Source organism: Phyllobates terribilis, unplaced genomic scaffold (assembly GCF_046119375.1).
Source record: "Phyllobates terribilis strain yellow unplaced genomic scaffold, ASM4611937v1 Scaffold_4__5_contigs__length_816908805, whole genome shotgun sequence".
NCBI lineage: Eukaryota > Metazoa > Chordata > Amphibia > Anura > Dendrobatidae > Phyllobates > Phyllobates terribilis.
The window spans coordinates 599,516,225-599,542,813 of NW_027362764.1; the positions used below are offsets into that span (position 1 = coordinate 599,516,225).

Sequence of the window (26,589 nt, forward strand, 5' to 3'; positions counted from 1 at the left end):
GCTACATCGAGATGACAGGCTGGACCGTAGCAGAACGCTGCCATCCAGCCTGTCATCCCGCAGACACTGAGAAGCGCAGGCATGTTTGCGCTCCTCAGTGTCTGGCTGTGACGGCATCCAGATGAGCCGAGGTCATGTCCAATGAACTCAGCTCACCTCATGCACGTCACTGACAGCGTGGGAAAATTCTCCTGCACTCAGCGCTTCAGCGTGAGACTTCTCCCACGCTGTCAGTGACATACATGAGGTGAGGTCATGTCCAATGAACTCGGCTCACCTCATGCACGTCACTGACAGCGTGGGAAAATTCTCCTGCACTCAGCGCTTCAGCGTGAGAATTTTCCCACGCTGTCAGTGACGTGCATGAGGTGCGCCGAGTTCATTGGACATGACCTCGGCTCATCTGGATGCCGTCACAGCCAGACACTGAGGAGCGCAAGCATGCCTGCGCTTATCAGTGTCTGCGGGATGATAGGCTGGATGGCAGCGTTCTGCTGCGGTCCAGCCAGTCATCTCGATGTAGCAGAGCTGGAGCCGTCGTGGGAGCCATGGAAAGGTAAGGATGAGGTTGCTTTATTATTTTACTTTTATTGCAGGAGATCGTTGGCTTCAGCTGGAATGGGCGTGACTGTAAGTATGGTTTAATTTAGAACAATAAAGAATTGTGTGTTTATTTCAATTAAAGGACTTTTTTCTGGGTGTTTGTGTTTTTTTTAAATACTTTACTAGAAATTCATGGTGTTCATGTCTAATATTGGCGTGACCCCATGAATTTCGGGCTTAGGGCCAGCTGATAATGCCAAGCTGGCCTTAACCCCTTTATTACCCAGTGAGCCACCGCACCAGGGCCCTGGATGAGTTGGGTACAGCGCCAGAAGATGGCGCTTCTATGAACGCGCCATTTTCCGGGGTGGCTGCGGACTGCAATTTGCAGCGGGTGGGGCCCAGAAAGCTTGGGCCTCCCTGCGCTGCGGATTCCAGCCCCCAACTGCCTAGTTGTACCTGGCTGGACACAAAAACAGAGCGAAGCCCCACGTCAATTTTTTTTTAATTATTTCATGAAATAATTTTTTTAAAAAAGGGCTTCCCTATATTGTTGTGTCCGGCCAGGTACAAATAGGCAGCTGGTGGTTGGGGGCAGCCCGTTCCTGCCTGCTGTACCTGACTGGACACAAATATAGGGCGAAGCCCCACATCAATTTTTTTTAATTATTTCATGAATTTCCTGAAATGATTTAAAAAAAATTGACGTGGGGCTTCGCCCTATATTTGTGTCCAGCCAGGTACAGCAGGCAGGAACGGGCTGCCCCCATCCACCAGCTGCCTATTTGTACCTGGTTGGACACAACAATATAGGGAAGCCCTTTTTTCTTAATTATTTCATGAATTTCATGAAATAATTAAAAAAAAAAAATACGTGAAGCTTCTCTCTATTTTTGTGTCCAGCCAGGTACAACTAGACAGCTGGGGGATGGAATCTGCAGCGCAGGGAGGCCCAAGCTTTCTGCCCCCCCCCCCCCTTGAAAATTGCAGTCCACAGCCACCCCGGAAAATGACGCGTTCATAGAAGCTGGATGCTGTACCTGGCTGGCATACAAAAATATGGCGAAGCCCACGTCAAAAGTTTTGGGAAAAATTAATTAAAAAATAAATAATAATTTAGGGACTGCATCTTTATTAACTCCTCAAATGTCATTTAGTGTTAAAATAAAGGATTTATTTAAAAAAAAATTGATGTGGGGCTTCGCCCTATATTTGTGTCCAGCCAGGTACAGCAGGCAGGAACAGGCTGCCCCCAACCACCAGCTGCCTCTTTGTACCTGGTTGGACACAACAATATAGGGAAGCCCTTTTTTTCTTAATTATTCCATGAATTTCATGAAATAATTAAAAAAAAAAATGCGGGGGGCTTCGCCCTATTTTTGTGTCCAGCCAGGTACAACTAGGCAGCTGGGGGCTGGAATCCGCAGCGCAGGGAGACCCAAGCTTTCTGGGCCACCCCCGCTGCAAATTGCAGTCCGCAGCCGCCCCAGAAAATGGCGCGTTCATAGAAGCGCCATCTTCTGGCGCTGTACCCAACTCATCCAGGGCCCTGGTGCGGTGGCTCACTGGGTAATAAAGGGGTTAAGGCCAGCTTGGCATTATCAGCTGGCCCTAAGCCCGAAATTCATGGGGTCACGCCAATATTAGACATGACCACCATGAATTTCTATTAAAGTATTTAAAAAAACACAAACACCCAGAATAAAGTCCTTTAATTGAAATAAACACACAATTCTTTATTGTTCTAAATTAAACCATACTTACCATCACGCCCATTCCAGCTGAAGCCAACGATCTCCTGCAATAAAAGTAAAATAATAAAGCAACCTCATCCTTACCTTTCCATGGCTCCCACGACAGCTTCAGCTCTGCTACATCGAGATGACAGGCTGGACCGCAGTAGAACGCTGCCATCCAGCCTGTCATCCCGCAGACACTGAGAAGCGCAGGCATGCTTGTGCTCCTCAGTGTCTCGCTGTGACGGCATCCAGATGAGCCGAGGTCATGTCCAATGAACTCAGCTCACCTCATGCACGTCACTGACAGCGTGGGAAAATTCTCCTGCACTCAGCACTTCAGCGTGAGAATTTTCCCACGCTGTCAGTGACGTGCATGAGGTGAGCTGAGTTCATTGGACATGAACTCGGCTCATCTGGATGACGTCACAGAGAGACACTGAGGAGCGCAAGCATGCCTGCGCTTCTCAGTGTCTGCGGGATGACAGGCTGGATGGCAGCGTTCTGCTGCGGTCCAGCCTGTCATCTCGATGTAGCAGAGCTGAAGCTGTCGTGGGAACCATGGAAAGGTAAGGATGAGGTTGCTTTATTATTTTTCTTTTATTGCAGGAGATCGTTGGCTTCAGCTGGAATGGGCGTGATGGTAAGTATGGTTTAATTTAGAACAATAAAGAATTGTGTCTTTATTTCAATTAAAGGACTTTATTCTGGGTGTTTGTGTTTTTTTTTTTAACTTTGACTATGGGGTTATTAATGGGGGTGTCTTATAGACGCCTCTCCATTACTAACCTGGGCTTGATGTCAGCTGGCATTATAAGCTGACATCAACCCCAACCCTATTACCCCCTGCCACCGCACCAGGGCAGCGTGGAAGAGCGAGGCTAAGTGCCAGAATTAGCGCATCCTATGGATGCGCCATTTCTGGGGCGGCTGACGGCTGGTGTTTCTAGCCTGGGAGGGGGCCAATATTCATGACACCCTTCCTGGGCTATTAAAATCAGCCCCCAGCTGTCTGCCTAGCCTTTGCTAGCTATTAAATTAGGGGCGACCCCACGTTATTTTTTTGGGGGGGTTCCCCCATTTTAATAGCTAGTAAAGGCTAGGTATTCAGCTGGGGGCTGATATTAGTAGCCTGGGAAGCTCCGTGGGTATTACCCCCTTCCCAGGCTTCAAACATTTGCCCCAGCTGTCTGCTTAACCTCCGCTAGAGCCTAAAATTAAGGGGAACCCAACGCCAATTTTTTTTTAAATAAATCCTTTATTTTAACACTAAATGACAAGTACAGTAATCAACACTGTCACAGTACTTCATATATATGTGACTGACATGTTTCTATCTATCTAATCTATGTATGATTCTCTATTCTTTCTGTTATAAATTGTCGGGTACCGCTGCTGAATTGCCGGCCGGCTTTTTTAAAGAGACGGTGCACGAAAACACTAATATTTTTTAAAATAAATCCTTTACACTAAATGACAAGTACAGTAAGCAACACTGTCACTGTACTTCATATATATGTGACCGACATGTTTCTATCTATCTAATCTATGTGTGAAGCTCTATTCTTTCTGTTGTAAATTGTCGGGTACCGGTGTATGCGCTTATGAATTGCCGGCTTTTCATGTCATTCTACATTATTCTTAGTTGTTTTACTTCATGTAGAATTAACCTACAAGGAAAGAAAGGGTTTATTTTCATTCCGATATTTGTGTCCCATTGACTTGCATTGGTTTCCGGTATCGGAATCGGCGATATCCGATACTTTTTGGGTATCGGCCCGATCCATTCCGATACGATATTTCCTGATATCGGAAGGTATCGCTCAACACTACTCACAGTCTACAAGGGATGGGTGAGGATACAGTAGGTGAGGGTAGAATATAATATTTCCATAGCCTTAGGATGTGACATGTACTCGGAACTCTATATATGTATTAGCCTTTTACATCTAATCTTATTGCATTTAATATTTTTACCACCAGGTGTCAATTTAATATATTGCATGGCCCTGGAGTTTTGTGCTCTTTTGTGGGCATATTTCCCATCAACTTAACTATGGTACTTATGTTATAATTTGATTTTTGTAGCATGAACACAAAATTACACCCGGCATGTAAGATCTCTGTACAGATATAAGCAGTCCATATGTAGTGTTTGCATTTCTATATGCGCAATATGGATGACACAATGTCACTAGGCGTACAGAATATGCAGGCCTGAAGAGTACTGCTAGCGAAGGACAAAACATAATACATCATTGTTATTTCCTTTTTACCATTTAGGTGAAATGCACAAATCCTTGAACAGTTACTTTGGCAATTTATGGGGGTCCATGGGTACTGACCTCACCAATAACATGTCAGATTTTATAGCAGAATATAAAAAAAATGTAATATTCTATGAATTGAACAAGGCATATGCAGAACATAAAGGTGACAGAATTAGCAAAGTTGTCTTTAGGGTGGATTTCTCTCTAGAAACCTGGGGTGTACATGCTTACAGTTGCCACTCAGTGCCACCTCTAAAGTACAAATCAGAGGTGCCGTCATCATACGGCATCGCCAATATAAGGAAATGGAGGAGAAGCAAAAAAACCTTGAACTGCTCGCCTGACGGTGTCGTACTAAGTGCAGGGTAAATGTAGAGGCATGGGGTGTCGTATTCTGTGGTCCCATTAGAAACCATGGAGAATGGAGAAGAAATAGACACTTTCGGACTACGTTTGTTGAATAATATAATATACATTTATTTATTTTACTCACTTATATAGCGACATTAATTCCACAGACATTATCTGCACTGTCCCCATTGGGGATCACAATCCACATTCCCTATCAGTATGTCTTTGGAGTGTGGAAGGAAACCGGAGAACCCGGGGGAAACCCACGCAAACACGGGGAGAACATACAAACTCCTTGCAGATGTTGTCCTTGGTGGGATTTGAACCCAGGACCCCAGCGCTGCAAGGCTTCACTACATTGAACTTATGTGCTTGGATCTTTTCTGGCACTTATAGTACATACATATGCACACTACTGAAAGTCCTGATGTATTGTTGTAACACGATCTCACAATCTTTTCTGTTTTCCCTTCTAGGATATAAACATAGTGGAAGAGGCGCTTATTGAAAGAGTACTAGATCTGTCTTTGATTCACTACATGAGGCATTCAGACACCTCTTAAGTGTCCTCGGGGCAGAAGATCATCAGTATGGAGTGTAGGAGAGTTGCTGATGTATTTTTTGGTTTACAGATGAAGACTACTTTTCTTATTCAAGACCTGATGTGGTTGAAAGAGCATAAAATAACTTTTATTCTAGGTAATTCTGCTGGGCGGACTATTACTTGTTGTCCTGGAACTATTATGTGACTGCTACTTTGCAGTCGGTGAATGTAGTTCACCAAATTTTCAAGTGTCCTTGGCTGTTTTGGCATGCTGCGACTTGTAGTTGCACCTGAAGAATTGCGGTTTTCCAGTTTGGAGTAATACTTTGTTCACATGCTGCATGTTCATCAGATAAATGCGCTGTTAGTAAGCTGTAGTGTGGCTGACAATTGTCAGGCAGAAGATGGATGTACAGAATGATCAGTAGAAGTGTGTGCAGCTGGAAGAACAAGATGGAAGGTGTCACGTAGGGTCATCCAGTACAGTGAAAACTAAAGCCATAAAGAATGTAAAGATCTTTTAGGGTCTGATCTAATAGAATGTTTTCTAAAATGTTGGAATATGCTAGGCCAGCTATATGTGATCACATTGTAAGAAATATTGCCGTCCCTTAGGAATTGAAGGAGAGTCAAACAATCCGGGGAAATGTCAAAACAATCTGCAAACAAAAATATGGATTTTTTTTTCTACTGCAGGCCATGTAACAAGAAACCATAAAACCATAAACCAAGGCCAGCTAGCCTGGTGGAGAGAGCTCACAATGAATGGATTGCGTATGGCAGGACCACTACAATTCCTATATAGGATTGGTATCATGACTATGATAAAAAATATCATTAGAAAGGGTCACAAAATCTAAAGAGAATTTTGTCCAGCTGCTGTGCTGTTTGTGAATGTGTATGCTGTGCAGAATAATACAAGTCCATTATAAAAAACTGTCCATCCACATAGCTTTATTCTAACCATATAATAGCAATGCTTCACAGGACATGCCCTCCTCCCACCATCAGTACGTTATCCTACATGTATCTGTGTGTGTGGAAACATATTAGTAAGACTTTTAAGAAGATAAACTTGTGTTCTTTAGGTTTAGTTTTACTTTAAATGGACAGCAGTAATATAATTATTTAGTGTCTTGTTTTTTGATTTTGTGCTGATGTTTGTATTTTTTTTGTTATGGGATTGGATGTTTTTTTTCTGAATTTATTGCTTCATTTTTTAAAGGTTTTTTTTTTTTTTTTTTTCAGGAGTTCACCACTCCTCTGCTTTTGCACCTTTCCATAGCAAATTGGCTGATTATTGCAATACTTGTATTGTGGATAAGATTTTTACAAAAATTTCAATCACGGGCAGCAGATTTTTCATTCCATTTGCTGTGGTTTTTCACTACTGATTCCTGCAGAAAATCTGCCACAAAATTCACACACATCCACACTACCCTAATAGATTGTTGGAAATTTATTATATGGACTTGCATATCACTCTTTCATCTGATACCTACCGATTGTCTTATCGTGTTCGGACAGTATACTGGTTTTTGTCTGCTTGACATTGTATCAGTTTACCAGTACATGCGATTAGTACTCATCTATCATTATTTTCGCCTACACTAGTGTTGGAAGGAGCCATTATGAGAAGGTAACTTGCATTACTTTTTCTATGGAGTTGTTTGAGCACTAGGGGATAGGTACTTCTCTCAAATGCAAAAAAGGTTCATTATTATGTATGGGTAGTAATACAGGTGTAATGAGTGCGTGCTAACCCTCCCTTTACTATTATTATGTTTGAATCTGATGGACCTGTAAAAAAAATAAAATAAAAAAATACATTCCAGTTGTTAAATCACAAATAATCCACAAAGTCCATAGTGCTTTCCGTAGAGTCTATGGCCTAGTCTAGGCAGAGCAATACAATACTGCCTCCATGTAATTCACACTATCAGTCTGCAGAATAACAATGACTATAAAGGTCCATTACTGTGAACTATGGTGTATATAGGTGTGTGTGTATGTATGTATGTATGTATATATATATATATATATATATATATATATATATATATATATATATATATATATATATACTCCCTGACAGAAGTTATGTCGCTTATCCATGTTATGTTGTTGTCCAGAAATTTGGACTCCTTGACATTTTCCATGGAGTAAGCATGTGAGTAACCTCTTAAAGTATAGACTATTCACTATTCTGTGCCTGCGCCGAAGCCTTTACCAAAGTGCCATACCTTAAATCATTGAAATGTTGGAAGTTGGGTATTAGTTAAGGTTAGGGTTAAACAGGATGTTCAACTTTTTTCCCCAAATTTTCCAAATGTCAGGATTGGTCATGAAATGATAATATCGGGCATACCCACACACTATTACCTCCATGGATCCAGCGCTGGTCGCTCCGGTGGGCTGCATAAAAACGATGATTCCCCATTCTTTGGTCACCTGTCCATTGAAGATTGCATCCACTCTGATTGGCTGCAGTGGTCATGTAACTAGAAAAGGGCCTCTCATATTTATAAGATTGAATACATTTTGTAAGATTTTTGTAGAATTTGGACAAACCCCCCTACTTTCCTGACAGATCCTCTTTCACTTCTCAGACTATTAAGTATTTTTTGGGGGATAAATATGACTAAATATAAGCAGAGTGCCTTTTTTGAGCTGCAGACGTTCAGTAGATTTGATTCATGTCTACAGATGTTATAAGAGAACATTTAGCTATATAATGGTGATGAAACATACAAGCAACTGTTCAAGACATGGACCGGTAGTTCTCTCTTCTTGTGGGGCTCAGGTTTATTACGAAGTATGTGTGCCTTTAGTAATAATATAATAATACTAAGACGAGACCTTTATTCAGTGGTCACGTTAGCTCTTTTACAGATGTAAGCTCATTCTTTGTCTCTTATATACCATGAGGCACCACGGCCATCTTTATACACATCCAGGTTGAAGCTGGTGGTAAGTTGTCACAAGCATCGGTCTTGGTATCAACTGAAAATGAAGCAGAATTTTCCATGTAATTCTGTCTAGTCCGGTAATCACTGCTTTGTTTCTTCTGGTCAGTTTAGTGCTTTCCACTTCGTCCCATAGGTGGCGCTGCCTGCATTCACTTTTCATATTACTCTTCCATTCATTGGTTCTCTGCATAGAAAATACTGTTCTGTTGCTTAAGGAGAAGGGACATTTTACAAAATTAGGCAAGGGCTGGGCAGCGATATATTTTGCAGGTTTAAAACGTCACAGACCGGATGAGTAAACTTTTTTGGTCACTTAACTTTACTGATATTGTGATGTCCCGCTGTATCCCTCGGCCGACTGAGCAGGGTGCGATCTGCTTGCTCTTAGATTTTTACCTTAATAAAGGTACATTTCATTACAAGAATATATCACAAGACTATGTTGCCTATGACTCTACTTCAAGCCCTGTGACTGGGATTTGTAAAGACAGCATTAGAGACAGTTCAAGGCAGACATTTTTATTTTTCATATAGTAAATGTGCACATTATAAATTTGGTCACATCTTGGGTTTTATAAGCCATTTCATACAGTAAGTTCAAAATGATACCTATAATATGCCTTCTAATTTCCACTATCATTAAAAGTACTGTATTTTGTATTATATTTGTTTTTATATAGTCTATTAATTCACATTTCTTATAATAAAGATGTTTTGAAAAATGTGGCGTTTTGATTGTAATTACTTTCATTTTACTCTCCGGGAATTTGAGTCATTCAACAAAAAATTTGGATAGCCTTCAGCCTCAAGGAGTTAACTGCACGGTATTTATGTGCAGCATTTACAGAAGTATGGGACAATCAACTCATTGGGAATGATTAAGAATTCATTATTAAAAAATGCATGATTAAAAATCCTAAAAAGGTTCCAGAAACATCTTAACAACACCAATGCATTTTGAACCATAAGTTCTCATTCACATCGTGCTGGGTACAAGGTCTTATAGTGTGAATCACGTTGGTGTTGTACACACGTGTCTGGAACCTTTTTATCATTTTTAATCCTGCATCAATGAAGGAGGAACATTTCAACTACAAGTGGTGGACAATCGATGCTTGAATTCTGCGAATGCTGCAACCTCAACCCGTGCATTTAGACCACTAGCTTTCGAGTCTGTGCAATTACTTTACTCCTCTAGTGATAAGAACATATACTTTCTCTATTTTTACCGTATACAGATGTACATTATTGTGCAAATGTTTTAGGCAGGTGTGGGAAAAAATGTTGCAAAGTAAGAATGCTTTTAAAAATAGAAGTGTTAATAGTTTATTTTTTTATCAAATAACAAAATTCAAGTGAATGAATAAATGTTTGGGACAGTTAGAGGACCTGACTAGTTCCTTTTAGAGTCATATTTCACACCTCTGTTCTCGGATTACCCGGGGCCAGGGGCTCCTTCCCTGTTCATAATGCTAGGGGCGCCCAAGCTATCCCTGTTCCCCAGATTACTTCTGATGGTGAAGATACCAGGGCCAAGTACCCTGCTGAACTCGAATCAGCCCTTATTTGTCCCCTCCCCCATCCAGGGAAATGGGGAGGAATAGTGTATGTAAATACACAAACTCGACAAACAAGGAAGGACTTACAGAGATAAATGAAAATATCAATCATACAAAATATGCACTTACAGACAACAGACCGGAACATCGAGGAGATAAGAAAGGCAAACAAAATAAGAGAGGATGAGGAATTTTGCACACAGCTGAAAACCCAAGAATAAGTCACAGAACAATACTCCAAACGCCTCTACCAACAACCGACTCCTCCACACAAGACAGTACAAAACTTAACACTGGGAATCCAGATCGCCAGAGGCAAGGATATATGGAGAGGGGAGTGGCCAATACTGAACAGCTGAGATCATTCAAGCAGAAAAGCTTCAGAGACTCAAAGCTGAACAGTGTTACCCTCACTGCTGACAGATACCTGCACCGTTTAATATGAGGGAGAAGTGTTTCTAATCAGTGCAGGACTAGGACAAATCAGATGCTACTATCTTCTGGCCCCTCTCTGTCGTGAACCCATGAAACATTCTATGCTTTGGCATACTAATACAGTATTGTACAAAATTTTTAGAAAAATGTGGAAAAACTCCAACAAAGTAATGCTAAAAATAGAAGTGTGAAAAAATGAAGTGAATGAACAAAAGGAAATTTAAATCAAAATAAACCCTTTCCCTTCAAAACAGCATCAATTCTTCTAGGTATACTTGCACACAGCAGGGAGGTTGTTCCAAACATCTTGCAGGATTAACCACAGATCTTCTGTGGATGAAAGTTTGTGGGTAAAATTTTTCGATCTTTTCATTATAATCCAAGTCAGACTCAATGTTGAGATCAGGGCTCTGTGGAACAATATTATCACTAAGGCTATGTGCCCACGATGCAGAAATGCTCAGGATTTTTTCCTGAGCGTTTCTGCATCTCACTGGCAGAAAAAAACTCATGCGGATTGTACATGCAGATTGTACATGCGTTTTCCTGCCAGGGACATGCGGAAATGAAGCGTTCTTCACTTGCATTTCCGCATGCGGGTTGACAAGCGCTTTCCAAGCGATTTTAGCATCACTTGGAAAGTGCTTGACAACTTGGTCACACTATATAAATCCATGCAAACAGCATGGATTTATATAGTGTGACCCGAGAGAATGTCAAAAAATAAAAAAATAAATGTATACTTGCCCTCTGATGGCCCCCGGTGTCTTGCTTCACTCCTTTCTCCCTTGCCGGCAGTTGTAACTGAAGGACCTGTCGACGTCAGCGTCGCGTGACCCGTCACATGACTCTGACGTCAACGCAGGTCCTTCATTCCATCGTGAAGTGCTGGGAAGCAAGGAGGAGCGTAGCGCGGGCCTCCAGAAGGTACGTATATATATATATATATATATATATATATATATATATATATATATATATATATATATATATATATATATATATATATATATATATATATATATATATATATATATATATATATTTTTTTACAGCTTTTTACCTGTGGATGAGACTCTCCTCTCTTCCACACCCGGGTACCATCCGCACATTAGAATGCGCCAATTACGCAAGTACAGATGCAGTCTTGCGGAATTGGCGCTTTCTAATGCAAGTCAATGGCTGCGAAAACGCAGCGCTTCCGCAAAATAATTGGTAGTGCTGCGCTTTTTCCGCAGCGGAAATTTCCGCAGCATGTGCACAGCACATGTGGATTATCATTGGGGGACATGGCAGGCCTTCTACCATGCGTTTTTTAAGCATTTCTGCAGCCTTTTTGCCGCTGCGGAAACGCTTAAAAAACGCATCGTGGTCACACAGCCTTATAGTACTCCTTGTACTACTTTACACTGAAGATGGTTATTAGGGAAACAAACAGAAGAAAATTGCGTATTAAACTAATCCCATGAGCCTGCAGCTAATTATGTGGTAATTACAATGATGTTTATAGCTAAATTATGTGTGTAGTGGTTTTGCTATCGCTATAAAGTAAAAACATGCCTGCATGAGTGGAAAACCGCTACTATAAGTCATTGGGGCAGTACGGTATACTCGCTCAGTCATGGCTTAAAGTGTCTTTTTCGTTTGATCGCTCCAGGCAGGTTTCTCAGCACAGACGTGATCCGGGCTCTGGACGCCTCATGCGCAGTGAGCATCGTGAAGCCGAGGTGTTTGGTCATTGTAATTATCACGTAATTGCTTGCAGGAGCATGGGATTAACTTAATGGGCAATTTTCTGATGTCCGTTTCGCTTTAATGACATTGGCTTTTTGGGATTGTTGTCCTGATACAGAGTAAATTTGGAGACCGACGCCTCCCTGATCATATTGCATGATGGATAAGTATATGCTTGTTTTCTCAGTATTGAGGACATCATTAATCCTGATCAAATCTCAAACTCCATTTTCTGATTTGCAGCCTCAAACTGCAAGGAACAGCTTACAAAAAATTAACTCTCTAAAATGTAACATTTATTAACTGATTAAAAACCAAAATGTATATGAAAATATGACTAGATACTACAATATATCTTATATAAATACTATAACAAATATTACTACAGAAAAACAAATAGCAAAATTATACCCTAATAATAAAAACTATCTCTCCCTAGATAGCCCTAGACTACTGCCCTACCTATCCGCAGAGCTTGGCACCCTATAATCAACACAAATGGCGCCCCTGCTCAGTGACGGCTGACCCTATTAGGTGCTACTACTTGCTAACTGTAATTGATACTATTCAAGCAGGATAATCTAGAAGCCCAAAAATGTAATGTAATATATAAGGGCCTTTTGTGTGGGGCTCACATCAGATGAAACATACCAGTATAAAAGGGCTTAAATAAAATAGCAAGAAATCTAACTAATTCACTCTTCTGTCTCTCTCGCTGTATGTAACTCAACGCGTTTCACCTAGTTTATGTTGTTCCTCAGGAGGCTCCAGGAAAGTGTGGCACAACAAAAATGACGTCCATAATGTACTGTAGCCAAGTTTCAGGTCTCCCAGTGATATCCCTTATCCCATTTAAATATCCTTCCCCAACTAAAATAATGTACCTACCAGATAAATATAGGGGGAAGGAGACCATAGTGTGCTCTATACCATAAGTGTCTGCGACATGTGTAATGTGCATGTCTAAATAAAGTGGGCCAGATTTCTCATTGAGACACTGGACTCACCCCCATTATCTGTCACCCCCAATATCTGAATGCAAGGAAGAGGGTGAACTTGTGCTAATTGTGCAGTAACACTTTGTCATGTCTGCTCCGTCATGTCTTCCAGCACAGGGTTAAAAATGCTCCGACTCGACATCTGGCTTCATGCCTTGATCATAGATGCTGGATACTGAACCCTAACAAAATTCCACCAAACCAAGATTGTAAAAGAAACGCACAAAACACGTTTATTAGATGTTAAATTGACCAAAATTTATTAGATATCAATTATTATTTCATTCAGTGACTGAAATTTAGAATCAGCCCAATTACTATGAAAAAGATACTGAAAATGGCAAACCTCCGAGTCACGAAGAGTAATGATGAGCGAGTGTATTTGTTACTATTCGCTATTCGCACGGATAGTACGGTATTCGGGTTACTCATATTGCGAGTATTTGTGTAGTCGCCTCGCTATATTGCATGACCCACCCTGCACTTTTGGCGCCTCCTTTGCAGCCACTAAAGATGCTGGGCTACTTAACCAATCACAGTAATGCCGCAGACATCTTGGTTGTGGCATTACTGTGATTGGCTGGCCGCCCAGCGTCATAGGGTCTATTTAAGCCCTGCCGCTGCCATTTTGTGCACATTGCATCCGGAGCCTGCGTTCTACAAGCATAGGGAGAGATCGTTGAGCTGCAAGAGAGAGTGTTTAGGCCTCTTGATAAAACAAAAGCCCTTTTAAGGGCTACCTGCAGTGTATACTAGGTTAGTGTTTAAAGGAGCCGCTCACTAGCTCCATAATACCACCAAAAAATAGCTCTTTTCAGAGCTGAAGACACACAACAAAGTCAGAGTACAGGGAGGGAGAGATTGTGTGTTAGGGAGAGGTTAAAGTGTTCTTCCAGTGTCCATCTTAAAACAGCTCTTGTCAAAGGCAAAGCAATATTTTTCCAGCACACAGAGTAGTAGCATTTTGTGCTGCCTTTTTTTTTGAAAAGCACCGGTCTATTTTCCCAGCTGTCTTAGGGGTCAGAGCTTGGCGTCTGCTGTCCACATTAGTCCACATAAAAAAAGCAGTTAGTGTCCAACGCAAAGCAGTAGTCCAAACATTTCCTACTGCCTGCTACCAAGCACGCACCAGGCCATTTTACCCACTATTTTGGCTGTGACAGCTAGCTTGGCTTGTGTCATCAACATCTAAAAATCTATCAACAAAACCCAAAATGCCAAAAAGCCTGTTGTTAAGGGACGAGGACGTGATGTTGTCAGTGGTGCACGAGAAGGCACTCAGTCTGTGTCAGGTCAGAAGAAGCTTGATGCGTCCGCTATGTTCCTGGAAAAATTTCCCGGTCTGGAACGTAAACGTGTGTGGAAACCAGAAGAGAGAGCAGATTCTGTCTTGGATAGCAGACAAGGCCTCTGCACATTTGCCAAGCAGCAACAAATCTTCCACGACCACACAATCTACTGTCGATACACAGAAGGCTGGCCCATCCAATCCTGAAGCTTGTTCTCCTTCCTGGTGCCATTATCCATCACAGGAGACATATTACCCCAAGCTTAGCCACTCCGAGGATCTGCTAAGCCAGAGCCAATCAAAGGATACATACCAATCATCGTGCAACATTGAAGAGGACAAGAGGAGGTGGCGTGCGTTGATGCTCAAGTATTTGAGGACCTACGGCCAGAAGAAAGCCACTTGGAGGAACATCATTTACTGTCTCCAAAGGTGGAGGCTGATTATGATGAGACACAGTTGCCATCAGGTCAGCCTACAATGTCAATTGGGAAGAAGGATGAGATTGAAGACGAGGTGGTCGATGATGAGTCCACTGAACCGATCTGGACCGTTGGCATGCATAGCCATGACAGCAACACAGAAGAAGATGGATATGTAGCACCAACACAGGCACCAAGGGGTTGTGGTTTGTCCAGAGTGAGAACTGGGTCAACTTTTCCCAAGAGCACCCCCACTGTGCGCCAAGTCAAAGCAAGGGGGCGTTCAGCTGCTGTGTGGAATTTTTTTACTGAAAGTCCTTAAGAGAAAAAAATTGTAGTCTGTAGCATCTGCCATACTAAGTTGAGCAGAGGCCAGGGCAAAGGCAACCTGAGCACCACCAGTATGCGAAACCACATGGCACCCCAGTAGGTGGGCGGAACACCAGGGTACCAAATCTGCGTCTGCGGGTCAAACCAATGCCATGTCGCCTGGGCTATGTCCTTCAGAATCTGCTGTTCAGGAAGCAGCCCCTCATACCTCCTGCCCACAAGCTGCGGTTGCTCACACACAACAAACATCAACCACATCCACTTTCTTGTCCAAGAGAAGCGCCCAATTGTCCGTGCCTGAGAGCTTGGAAAGAAAGCGTAAATACCCAGCCACGCACCCACAGGCACAAATACTAAACTCGCACATTGCCATATTGCTAGCTGTAGAGATGTTGCCGTTTAGGGTTGTGGGAACACAGTCTTTCCATGATCTCTTGGCTGTGGCTGCCCCACGATAGTGTTCCCAGCCGCCACTATTTTGCCCGTCCCTGCATTATACAAGCACGTGTTAAACAATCTGAACCATGCTCTCACAATGCCGGGAATAACCGGGAAGGTCCACCTAACAACAAACACCGGGACACATTTCTGTCACAACACTCGGGGTGAACCTGGTGGTGGGTGGGACAAAGGCGCAAACTGGAACATCACACATCCTACCCACGCCAAGAATAGCGGGTCCAACTTCGGTCAGGGCTTCCGCCTCTTCATATTCCACTTTCTCTCTCCCCTCCTCCTGCTCCTCATCTTCTGCTGAATTACCCTCCCCATCACTACCAAGCTGCGACCTGTGCAGCAGCATATCGGCAAAGCGGCAACACGGTCTGCTGAATCTGATCTGTTTAGGTCAGAAAGCACACACTGCAGCAGAGCTGTGACAAGCTCAACAGACCGATCAGTGGCTCTCCCCGGTGCACCTCCAACCCGTTCTGGTCGTCTGTGATAATGGGCGTAACCTGGTGGCGGCTTTAAAGTTCGGCAAGCTGGTACACTTTCCATGCATGGCTCACATGCTGAACCTAGTTGTTCAGAAATTTCTGAAAACTTAACATGACTTGCCGTACCTAATTGAGAAGGTGCGATGTATTAGCGCCCATTTTCGCCATTCCTTTACCGCTTTGGCTACTCTTACAGCGCTGCAAAAGCACTTGAATTTGCCAAGTCACCGACTTTTGTGTCCTGCAACAGAGGGCAGTAGCTAAATACTAGCTTCAACATGCCCGTCAGACTGAGAGTCAGCCACCACACATAACAACTGTCGAATGGGTATGTATCGATGACATTTGTGAGGTTCTTGAGAACTTTGAGAACTGCACCAACCTCGTGAGCGGTGATCAGGCTATTATCAGCGTAACCATCCCGCTGCTGTGTCTCTTGAAACAATCACTGCATAATCTCAAAGAGAAAGCTTTGAGTTCCCAGCATGTTGGTATGGTGCTAGTTTTCCAATGGGTGATATTACCCAGCCCAGCCAATATTCTGAGGCAACATTGGGTGATGAGGAGGGAGAGGACTTGTTTTTCTGTGCTACCGAGGGGACTCGTAATGCTACAGGGGACTCCCAACCCAAGCTTCATGTCTGTCCAGCCTGGGTGGGCTGGACAGGAGGAGGTGGATGCGAGTCAGCATGAGGAGAGGATGGGTACTGTTTCTACTGTTGGGGACACAGAACATTTGCCTTTTTGCAGCTTGGCCAACATGGCACAGTTCATATGTAAGTGTCTGTAGCAAGACTCTAGTGTGATGCACATTTTATCCAACAACTTTTACTGGTTGGCCATCTTTCTCAATCCACGGTAATAGGAGAAATTTCCTTCTCTCCTTTTGGAGTCACCAAAGAGTTTTACAATGGAATCGTTCAAGAGGACCGTTGTAGATCAGTTGCTAAAAACATCACCCTCAGACAATGCTGGTGGCAGAGGTATCGGCTCTTTTCAACACCAAGGATTAATTGGGAGAGACACGAACACCAGCTCCAACAGAGGTGGGGGGAAAATGTGCACAAATTGGGCAATTTTCAATAAACCAGCACAACAGCAAGGGCTATCTGTGTCTGTAACAATGCCAAGGAGGGATAAGTTGCAGAACACGGTCAAGGGTTACCTAAGTATCCATATGTGCGTCCTTTCTGACGCTTCAGTTCCCTTTAATTATTGGGTGTCTAAGCTGAACACTTGGCCCGACCTCTCCTTAGATGCCTTGGAGGTGCTGGCCTGCCCGGCTGCTAGTGTGGTGTCAGAGCGTGTTTTCAGTTCCGCTGGGGCAATAATCAGTGATAGGCACACGCCACTCCACGGAAAATGCAGACAGACTTACTATGATTAAATTCAACAAGGATTGGATATCTCCACAGTTTGTAATCACTCCAGCAAGCCAACCTAAATTCACCAAAAATGCAGATTCATGCTACTGCTGTTAACGTCACCCCCTTAACATAAAAACCCGTTTCCTTCCTTCGTCAACCATGACTCAGCCCATAGGGCTAATTTTTACAAACCCTATGCACATTATGCAGTGGACAAACCAGGACAGTATTCCTACTCCAGCCTAACTACTATTTGTGATTGAGGCCCTTGGGATGGTGGCTTCCTGTGTCAACCATGACTCAGCCCATAGGGATAATTTTTACAAACTCTATGCACATTGTGCAGTGGACAAATCTGGAATGTACAGTGGTCCTACTAAACTAATATTTGTCATTGGAGGCCCTTGTCACAGGTTGTGCTACATTGTGACCAAGATTTGGGATACATATTCAATAGAAATGTACTGTCAGTCACCCTATTTGGCAAAAAAACATTCCTGGCTTGTGCCACATTGTGACTGAGATAGGGGATACATATTCAATAGAAATTTACACTGACTGTTGATGACCGACTGATAGCCCTCTGAAAGCTTGAATTGAGGGCCACAACTACTACAGTACTCCTTCGTAGATAATGTTTATCAAGGGAGGCCCTTGTCATGGAATCTAACTGCACCTATGACACAGCCCCCAGGAGTAATTTTTGGAAATACGATGCACATTCTGCACTGGACCAAGTAGTACAGTATCAAGAAGTCTTCTCTTGCTATATAATCTGGGGAATATTGACAATCAAAATATCTGAGCCATCCTGGAGGGGGGGCACCATATATCCGTGGTCCATTGACTTGCACAAGTGATATATTTGAGCTTGTCATCCAGTTGACTAGTGCAGCTTTTTTTTCCGGCTCACAGAGTTCAGCCATACCTGAGCATCGCAGGCCGCACTCACTGCTACCTTCTAGTACTCCATGTCTTTTGGCCTTTTTCTCTGTAGTCTCTGCCCTTAAATTAGTTAAATAATAGAGTGAGGGCCCTACAATATGAATAAGTGAGGGCACTCTCAAATGTCCACAAGAGGGACCTCCAAAATTTCTAGAGGAGGGCACTTCAAATATGTTACATGGCCACACAAGGGCTCTCACAAAACTCCGCTTTCCTGCCTACTGCAGGCCCTCTGAACATTTGAATTTAGAGCTGCAGTATCACATGGTGGTGGAGGATGAGAAGGAGGAGGGTCAAGCCCAATACTATAATGGGCACATTGTAAACTGCTATTGAATATGTATTCCACTATCTGAGTGTCAATGATGGAGGGACCACCCAAATGTCTAAGTAACAGCTGTCTCTCCAAAACTCATGTTACAGAGCCACCTGAACCCTCTCAGGCCAAAGATCAACATACCTACTGGTGCGTTCTAGCTGTGCTTGTAAAGTGCTGGGGAATAGCAAACTAAAAATGATGTATGACAGAGGGACCTTCAAAATGTATAAGTCAGGGCCCTCCCAATTCTAAAAGGCGAAAAAAAGCCACAACAGTATGTGTGAACAAACGCTAAAAGGGATATTTTTTTGGTTTCTCTGGTTTATTTAGCCTTATGTACACGTGATTATGCAGGAAAAACTGTTTCTTAACCTTTCTGGCCTGTCAAATGCAATTTAGGTTAGGTTTGGTAGTTGTTCTTATGTGTCTGTAAAAGTGGCGTAATACTGTGACAAACTTATTCCCAGAAACCATATGTGAGTCAGAAATGCATGCAGGCATATTCTCCAGGCTCTTCCATTCTGTTTCATCACTTTCCCATCCATTTCAGCCTTTTCCTAAGGCCCCCAGATCCCGTTATAGGGTCCAGCAGAAACTTACTCATTTCTCATTGACTTACATTGTACTCGCTATTCGGAACGAATACGCGATTATTACAAAGTACTCTTTACGAGTATAGCGATTACGAATATTATGGTACTCGCTCATCACTAACGAAGAAGAGTCATCCTCCAGCACTCAGAAGAGGAAAACCCCCTGTGGAGGAAACCTCTAAGGAACCATGGCTCGAGGACTGCCCTTCCCTTGGGCTTAGAAGATTAATACCAACACGTAACAGAATTTGTACATTGTATCATATTTTCAGTGAGACATAATATACATCCACTATAGATATGACATCACATAGTCACACTTGTTACACATTACATCAGCAGATAACAGACAGTAATGGAGAAGGCCAAAGCAGGTGCCCTGTGCGAACGCCATATGGAGAAGCCTAATGCGACCTCTCCAGGCCATACACATAAAGGTGAAGATGGATAGTACCGGACATGAGGGAGATCTGGTTGCAACATCTGTCACCCCATTGATCGCTAGGGTTAGTTTGATCTGGCTGGCTAGGCGGGATGGCTGAGCTGGCTAGCTAAGTGGTACGGCTGAGCTGGCTGGCTAGGCGGTATGGCTGAGCTGGCTGGCTAAGCGGTATGGCTGAGCTGGCTGGCTAGGCGGTATTGCTGATCTGGATGGCTAGGCAGATGTCCCCTTCCTTCCTTATAGATTGTGGAGTGATGAAGCTCCAGGTCTCCAGACACATAAAATACAGCACCTCATTTGGCCGTCTGCCCATATGTTCTGAAATCTTCCTTTATATCATAGATGTATGTGTTTATGACATCAGCACAGTTACCGTAGTTACCACAGGTATTTATTACTGATGCTTCATTGGCTAGAAAGTCCCTCTCAGTGTTCCAGAGAATTAATCCTTGAATGACTGGCATTGTGCCTTTCTCCAGAAGTCTGTAAAATAATCATGTCACTAGGTTGGACCATTATCATTATTATATTTTAAAGTTGCCCCAACCAAAGTCTAATTAATGAGCACATCTACAGATTCGATGTGTAACAAGCACAATAATTCCCTTAAGCCCTACTAAATGCATAAATGCACAATATGAGTACAAAGCAATCCCGTAAAGAATAAATGATACAGAGGTCAATGCAGTTAGATAAAGAAGTAGAAAGCCAAACCGGGGTGAGTTTTTCCCATGACACAATACAGCGTACACTGCAGAGGAATGGCATTCGTGGGTGTCGCCCACAAAGGAAGCCACTCCTAAAGCCCATGCACAAAAAAAGTCTACAGGGACTCTATACTCTGGAGTAATGAGACCAAAGTAAATGTTCTTTGAAATGATGGCTTCAAAACTGGCGTCACAAAGGTGAAGTGAAAAAGGAAAAATACATGCTGCCTACAGTGAAACATGGTGATGGCAGTGTCCTTATGTGGGGTTGCAAGAGTACTGCGGGTATCGGGGCGCTACAGTACATTTCATTGATGGTGTCATGAATTCACAGATGTACTGCTCTATATTGAAAGAGAAGATGCTACCATCACTCTGCGCCCTTGGTAGACATGCCCTTTTCCAACACAATGATCCAAGATATAATCTAAGGCCACTGTTGCATCGCTGAAGAACAAAGTGAAAGTGATTCAGTGGCCAAGTATGTCTCCTGATTTGAACCCAATGGAACACCTATGGGGAATTCTGAAGAGACAAGTTGAGCTTCACTTTCCATCCAGGATCCAGGCTCCAAAAGAGGTCGTTCTTGAAGAATGGAAAAAGATAGATGTTGCAATATGTCACCAATTTGTTTATTTCAGGGCTAGAAGACTTGGTGCTGTCCTTAAAAATCATGAAGTTCATACAAAATACTAAACGTAGTAGTTTTTGATGTGGAATGTATTCATTTTTGAGGAAATCTCAAGGTTTTGTAAGGAAAGTTATATGCACAGAAGACGTCATTAGATGAAAACTTTAGAGGATGATTATTCAACAACCACAGATCGGATTCCTTCACAGCAGGTATCACATTAATTAGCATCACAGTTCTCTCTGGAGAACAGCTGAGCCAACATCATTGGTATGGTGCCATTGCAGGAGGTGATTAAACAGGAGTGGTCCAGGTGTTGACAAACCCTTTACTCTGTTTATCCTCCTGGAAATGTTTGAATAGGACAGGTCTCCAAGGAGACATTTATTTTGACTCAGACTTTTGAAGCTGGCCTTGCATATTTAAGTGGGTGTGAGTGATGAGGGGCATGAGTAAGTAGAGCAAAATTTGCTCTAGCTAATTTTCCTTGATAGAAGAAAGTGTTAAGCAATATTATATGTGGGCTGCTGATGTTTGTGTGCCAGGGCTGTATTTTAATCCCAGTCTGGCTTTGCACTGTAGGTTAACAGAAACGCTAACCCGCGCATGGTCCATTGCTGTTTTCGGTCCATGTCATATGATACAGTGCCATGGGCTGTGCAGGCGCCCTGTGCTGTTCAATCAGTGCGGAACTGCACATGCCTCCCCATTTAGTTTGATGACGCGATTCCTGTTGTGTAATGAAGATGACCTGGGCCGTTATTTGTTTTTCTGTGGTAATGTGTATTATAGTATTTATCTAAGATACAGTACAGACCAAAAGTTTGGACACACCTTCTCATTTAAAGATTTTTCTGTATTTTCATGACTATGAAAATTGTACATTCACACTGAAGGCATCAAAACTATGAATTAACACATGTGGAATTATATACTTAACAAAAAAGTGTGAAACAACTGAAAATATGTCTTAAATTCTAGGTTCTTCAAAGTAGCCACCTTTTGCTTTGATGACTGCTTTGCACACTCTTGGCATTCTCTTGATGAGCTTCAAGAGGTAGTCACCGGAAATGGTCTTCCAACAATCTTGAAGGAGTTCCCAGAGATGCTTAGCACTTGTTGGCCCTTTTGCCTTCATTCTGCGGTCCAGCTCACCCCAAGCCATCTTGATTGGGTTCAGGTCTGGTGACTGTGGAGGCCAGGCCATCTGGTGTAGCACCCCATCACCATCCTTCTTGGTCAAATAGCCCTTACACAGCCTGGAGGTGTGTTTGGGGTCATTGTCCTGTTGAAAAATAAATGATGGTCCAACTAAACGCAAACCGGATGGAATAGCATGCCGCTGCAACATGCTGTGGTAGCCATGCTGGTTCAGTATGCCATCAATTTTGAATAAATCCACAACAGTGTCACCAGCAAAGCACTCCCACACCATCACACCTCCTCCTCCATGCTTCACGGTGAGAACCAGGCATGTAGAGTCCATCCGTTCACCTTTTCTGCGTCGCACAAAGACACGGTGGTTGGAACCAAAGATCTCAAATTTTGACTCATCAGACCAAAGCACAGATTTCCACTGGTCTAATGTCCATTCCTTGTGTTCTTTAGCCCAAACAAGTCTCTTCTGCTTGTTTCCTGTCCTTAGCAGTGGTTTCCTAGCAGGTATTTTACCATGAAGGCCTGCTGCACAAAGTCTCCTCCTAACAGTTGTTGAAGAGAAGTGTCTGCTGCTAGAACTCTGTGTGGCATTGACTTGGTCTCTAATCTGAGCTGCTGTTAACCTGCGATTTCTGAGGCTGGTGACTCGGATAAACTTATCCTCAGAAGCAGAGGTGTTTCTTGGTCTTCCTTTCCTGGGGCGGTCCTCATATGAGCCAGTTTCTTTGTAGCGCTTGATGGTTTTTGCAACTGCAGTTGGGGACACTTTCAAAGTTTTCCCAATTTTTCAGACTGACTGACCTTCATTTCTTAAAGTAATGATGGCCACTCATTTTTCTTTACTTAGCTGCTTTTTTCTTGCCATAATAAAAATTCTAACAGTCTATTCAGTAGGACTATCAGCTGTGTATCCACCAGACTTCTGCACAACACAACTGATGGTCCCAACCTAATTTATAAGGCAAGAAATCCCACTTATTAAACCTGACAGGGCACACCTGTGAAGTGAAAACCATTTCCGGTGACTACCTCTTGAAGCTCATCAAGAGAATGCCAAGAGTGTGTAAAGCAGTCATCAAAGCAAAAGGTGGCTACTTTGAAGAACTTAGAATATAAGACATATTTTCAGTTGTTTCACACTTTTTGTTAAGTATATAATTCCACATGTGTTAATTCATAGTTTTGATGCCTTCAGTGTGAATGTACAATTTTCATAGTCATGAAAATACAGAAAAATCTTTAAATGAGAAGGTGTGTCCAAACTTTTGGTCTGTACTGGATATCATAGCATCTAGGTTACATTTTAGAGGCTTGATTTTTTGTAAGCTGTTATTTACTAGCAGATACAGAGGCAACTTCAGCTCACGATCCTCCATGCACGGAACCTTGCAGTGCATCAAGAGATAATTAGGGAAGAAAAGAAAAAATACAGCAGGATCTCCTTCCTTTGCTGGATTTTTTCTTCCTTTTCTGGTATTTACCACCCTTACATTTTTGTGATCACCAAAATGCAAGGAACCTCCACCATGATTCACTGTTGTCTGCAGACACACATTATTGTACTGCTTTCCAGCCTTTTGAAGAACGAACTGCCCTCTGTTCAAGCCAAATATTTCACATTTTGACTCATCAGTCCAAAGCACCTGCTGCTATTTTTCTGCTGTACCCTAGTTCCAATGTTTTTATGCATACTTAAGTCATTTGGCCTCGTTTCCATGTCAAAGGTGTCTTTTTGGTCCCAATTCTTCCATGAACACCACTTCTGGCCAGACGTCTCTGAATGATTCGAAGCATATTACAAACCACTAGTGGAATAATGGTATAATGGCCAACACGCAGCTCCATGCTATTACAAACATGATCAACGCTTGTAAGACAAATGCAGGGTGTAAAATACAACCTTTCACTGGCATGTATAAATGAACAACTCAAATGCTGTAGCCTTCGTCGGGCATAGCCCTGACATTTATTGAAGAAAAGCCAAGAAGTGTAACTAAAATCAACCACTGCAATGCGGAGGCTACATGGTGTTCACAGGACTCGATCTTTCAGGACTTAACCTTTCATATCCCCTTCCTCATGTGTTACTGCCTTTGGCTTTTCTTTAACAATTGTCAGGACTGTCAGATGAAGGCTGCAGCATGCGAGTGATTCATAAAAGCCAGCGAAAGGTTGCCTTTTAAACCCTGCATTTGTCTTACAGTGACGGGTAACAATGTTTTCAACATTTCACTTTCAGGCTCCATATCTCACCATCCACAACTGCTTTGAACGTGAGACTACCATAATTTTATAGACAATCAACTTGGATATCTCATACACAAATTTGACTTGCAACTATTTAGCATATGATTAGTTATGCAGATTCTTGTCATGTCACTATATTGTTACTGTTTTGCTCCTGGTGGTGGAAAAATCGTTTTCTTCCTGTATACTACAAAATGCAATGTGTTCTCACATTCCTCAATAGCTCAGTCTGTTATTAGGTTGATTCCCAAGCGAAAGGTCACTGCTTCAAATCGAGGAACAGCCATGCAGAAGATTTCCTAAGAAAAGAGAAACAGCATCATCCAGCTCATCGATAGCAGTCTTTCGGCCAAGAAAATAGCCAAATTGCATCATGTGAGTGCCATGACAGTTGGAATAATACAAAATGAAGTCTGTCCATCCATTCAAAAGCCAAGATGTGAATGTCCAGGCAAAATATTGGAGTCAACAAGTCGGCTCATCACAATGTCTATCCGTTCTGGCGTGATAAACACTGCAGTGGAGGTGGCTCATATGCTTTGAAATACTGTAGTAAGATCACAGATGTCCATGCAAGCACTATGCGACGCGTGTCACACAAGTCTGGAATGGTGGCCCGCAAAAAGGTGAAGAAGCCTCGACTTCAATATCGTCATAAGCGTAGGCTCAAGTTTGTCAAAAAGTACAAAAAGTGGACAGTAGACCATTGGAAACGGTGATTTGGAGTGATGAGATGAAAGTCAATAGACTAGGCTCTGATGAGTGCAAATGGGTCTGGAAGAAACAAGGGAAAAAGGGACTAATGGATCGAGATATTGAAGGAAATGTCAAGTTCAGTGGAGGAAGCCTGATGATTTGGGGTTGTTTCACAGCCAAATGCATTGGATACTTTACCAGAATCTATGATGGTCTCAATGCTGAGCTATATGTGAGTATCCTACAAGACAAGTTACTTCACACACTCGAGTACTATGAGTTTGAAAAGGATGACATAGGGTTCTAGCAGGACAACGACCTGAAGCATACGTCGAGACTGGCGAAGAAATAGTTCAATCAGGGGCGTACATTGGAATCATGAGGCCCCATAGCAGAAGCTCTACTTGGGCCCCCCCTCCCAAAAGAAAATGTAAATAATAATTGGGGTCACCAAAGATCAGAGCTCACAACTTTCCATCCTTTACATAGTAATTTTTCTCCTGCTGAAGTCCTAGATCTCTCTTTCATTGCCCCATAAAGTGTGATACCAATAAAAGGGCCCCCCAAACACAGTATGATACCCCCATGGTGAATTCCTCAACCTACGCAGTATAATGACCCTACTATACCTCACCTCAACTCCCAGGGCAAAGTATCAGGGGCGTACATAGGAATCATGGGGCCCCATAGCAGAAGCTCTAATTGGGCCCCCCCCCAAAAGAAAATGTAAATAATAGTCGGGGTCATCAAAGATCAGATCTCACAACTTTCCATCCTTTACATAGTAATTTTCCTCCTGCTGAAGTCCTAGATCTCTCTTTCATTGCCCCATAAAGTGTGATGCCAATAAAAGGGCCCCCCAACACAGTATGATACCCCCATGGTGAATTCTTCCACATACGCAGTATAGTGACCCTACTATACCCCACCTCAACTCCCAGGGCAAAGTATGCTGACCCCAACACAGTATGATCCCCCAACTGTTAGCCCCTAGAGCTAGAGAGGATGGTACATAATATGGGAGGGTATTATACATTAATAAAAGAGGAAACTATATAACTAAGGATGGCGCTATACATAATACGTGAGTACACTATATACTAAGGGACTGTGCTATACATAATAAGGCTTCATTCCTGCATCTGTGTGCAGTGTCGGTGTGCTGCCCTGTTTTACCGACGCATTGAGCATGTCCTATTCTAATCCTCAAAATCGGATCAGAACAGGACATTCTCTGACGCTCTTAGATCTCATTCTCAGATCCGTGATTTTCATGGATGTGTGAATGGATCTATAAAACTGTACGAGTCCGTGGACCATCCTATAAAAAAATCTGGCAGCACACGGACATTTCACACAAATGTGAG

The 26,589-nt window shown here is 42.7% G+C and overlaps 1 protein-coding gene across 1 annotated transcript in view; it reads left to right on the plus strand.

Moving 5' to 3' along the window:
- RNF125 (ring finger protein 125) overlaps positions 1–9,137 on the plus strand; it is a 34,503-nt gene extending 25,366 nt beyond the window's left edge. The window contains 1 exon segment of the mRNA XM_073679207.1: positions 5,377–9,137. Coding sequence (XP_073535308.1) covers positions 5,377–5,463 — 87 coding nt within the window. The 3' untranslated portion in view covers positions 5,464–9,137.
- The last annotated feature ends 17,452 nt before the right edge of the window (positions 9,138–26,589 follow it).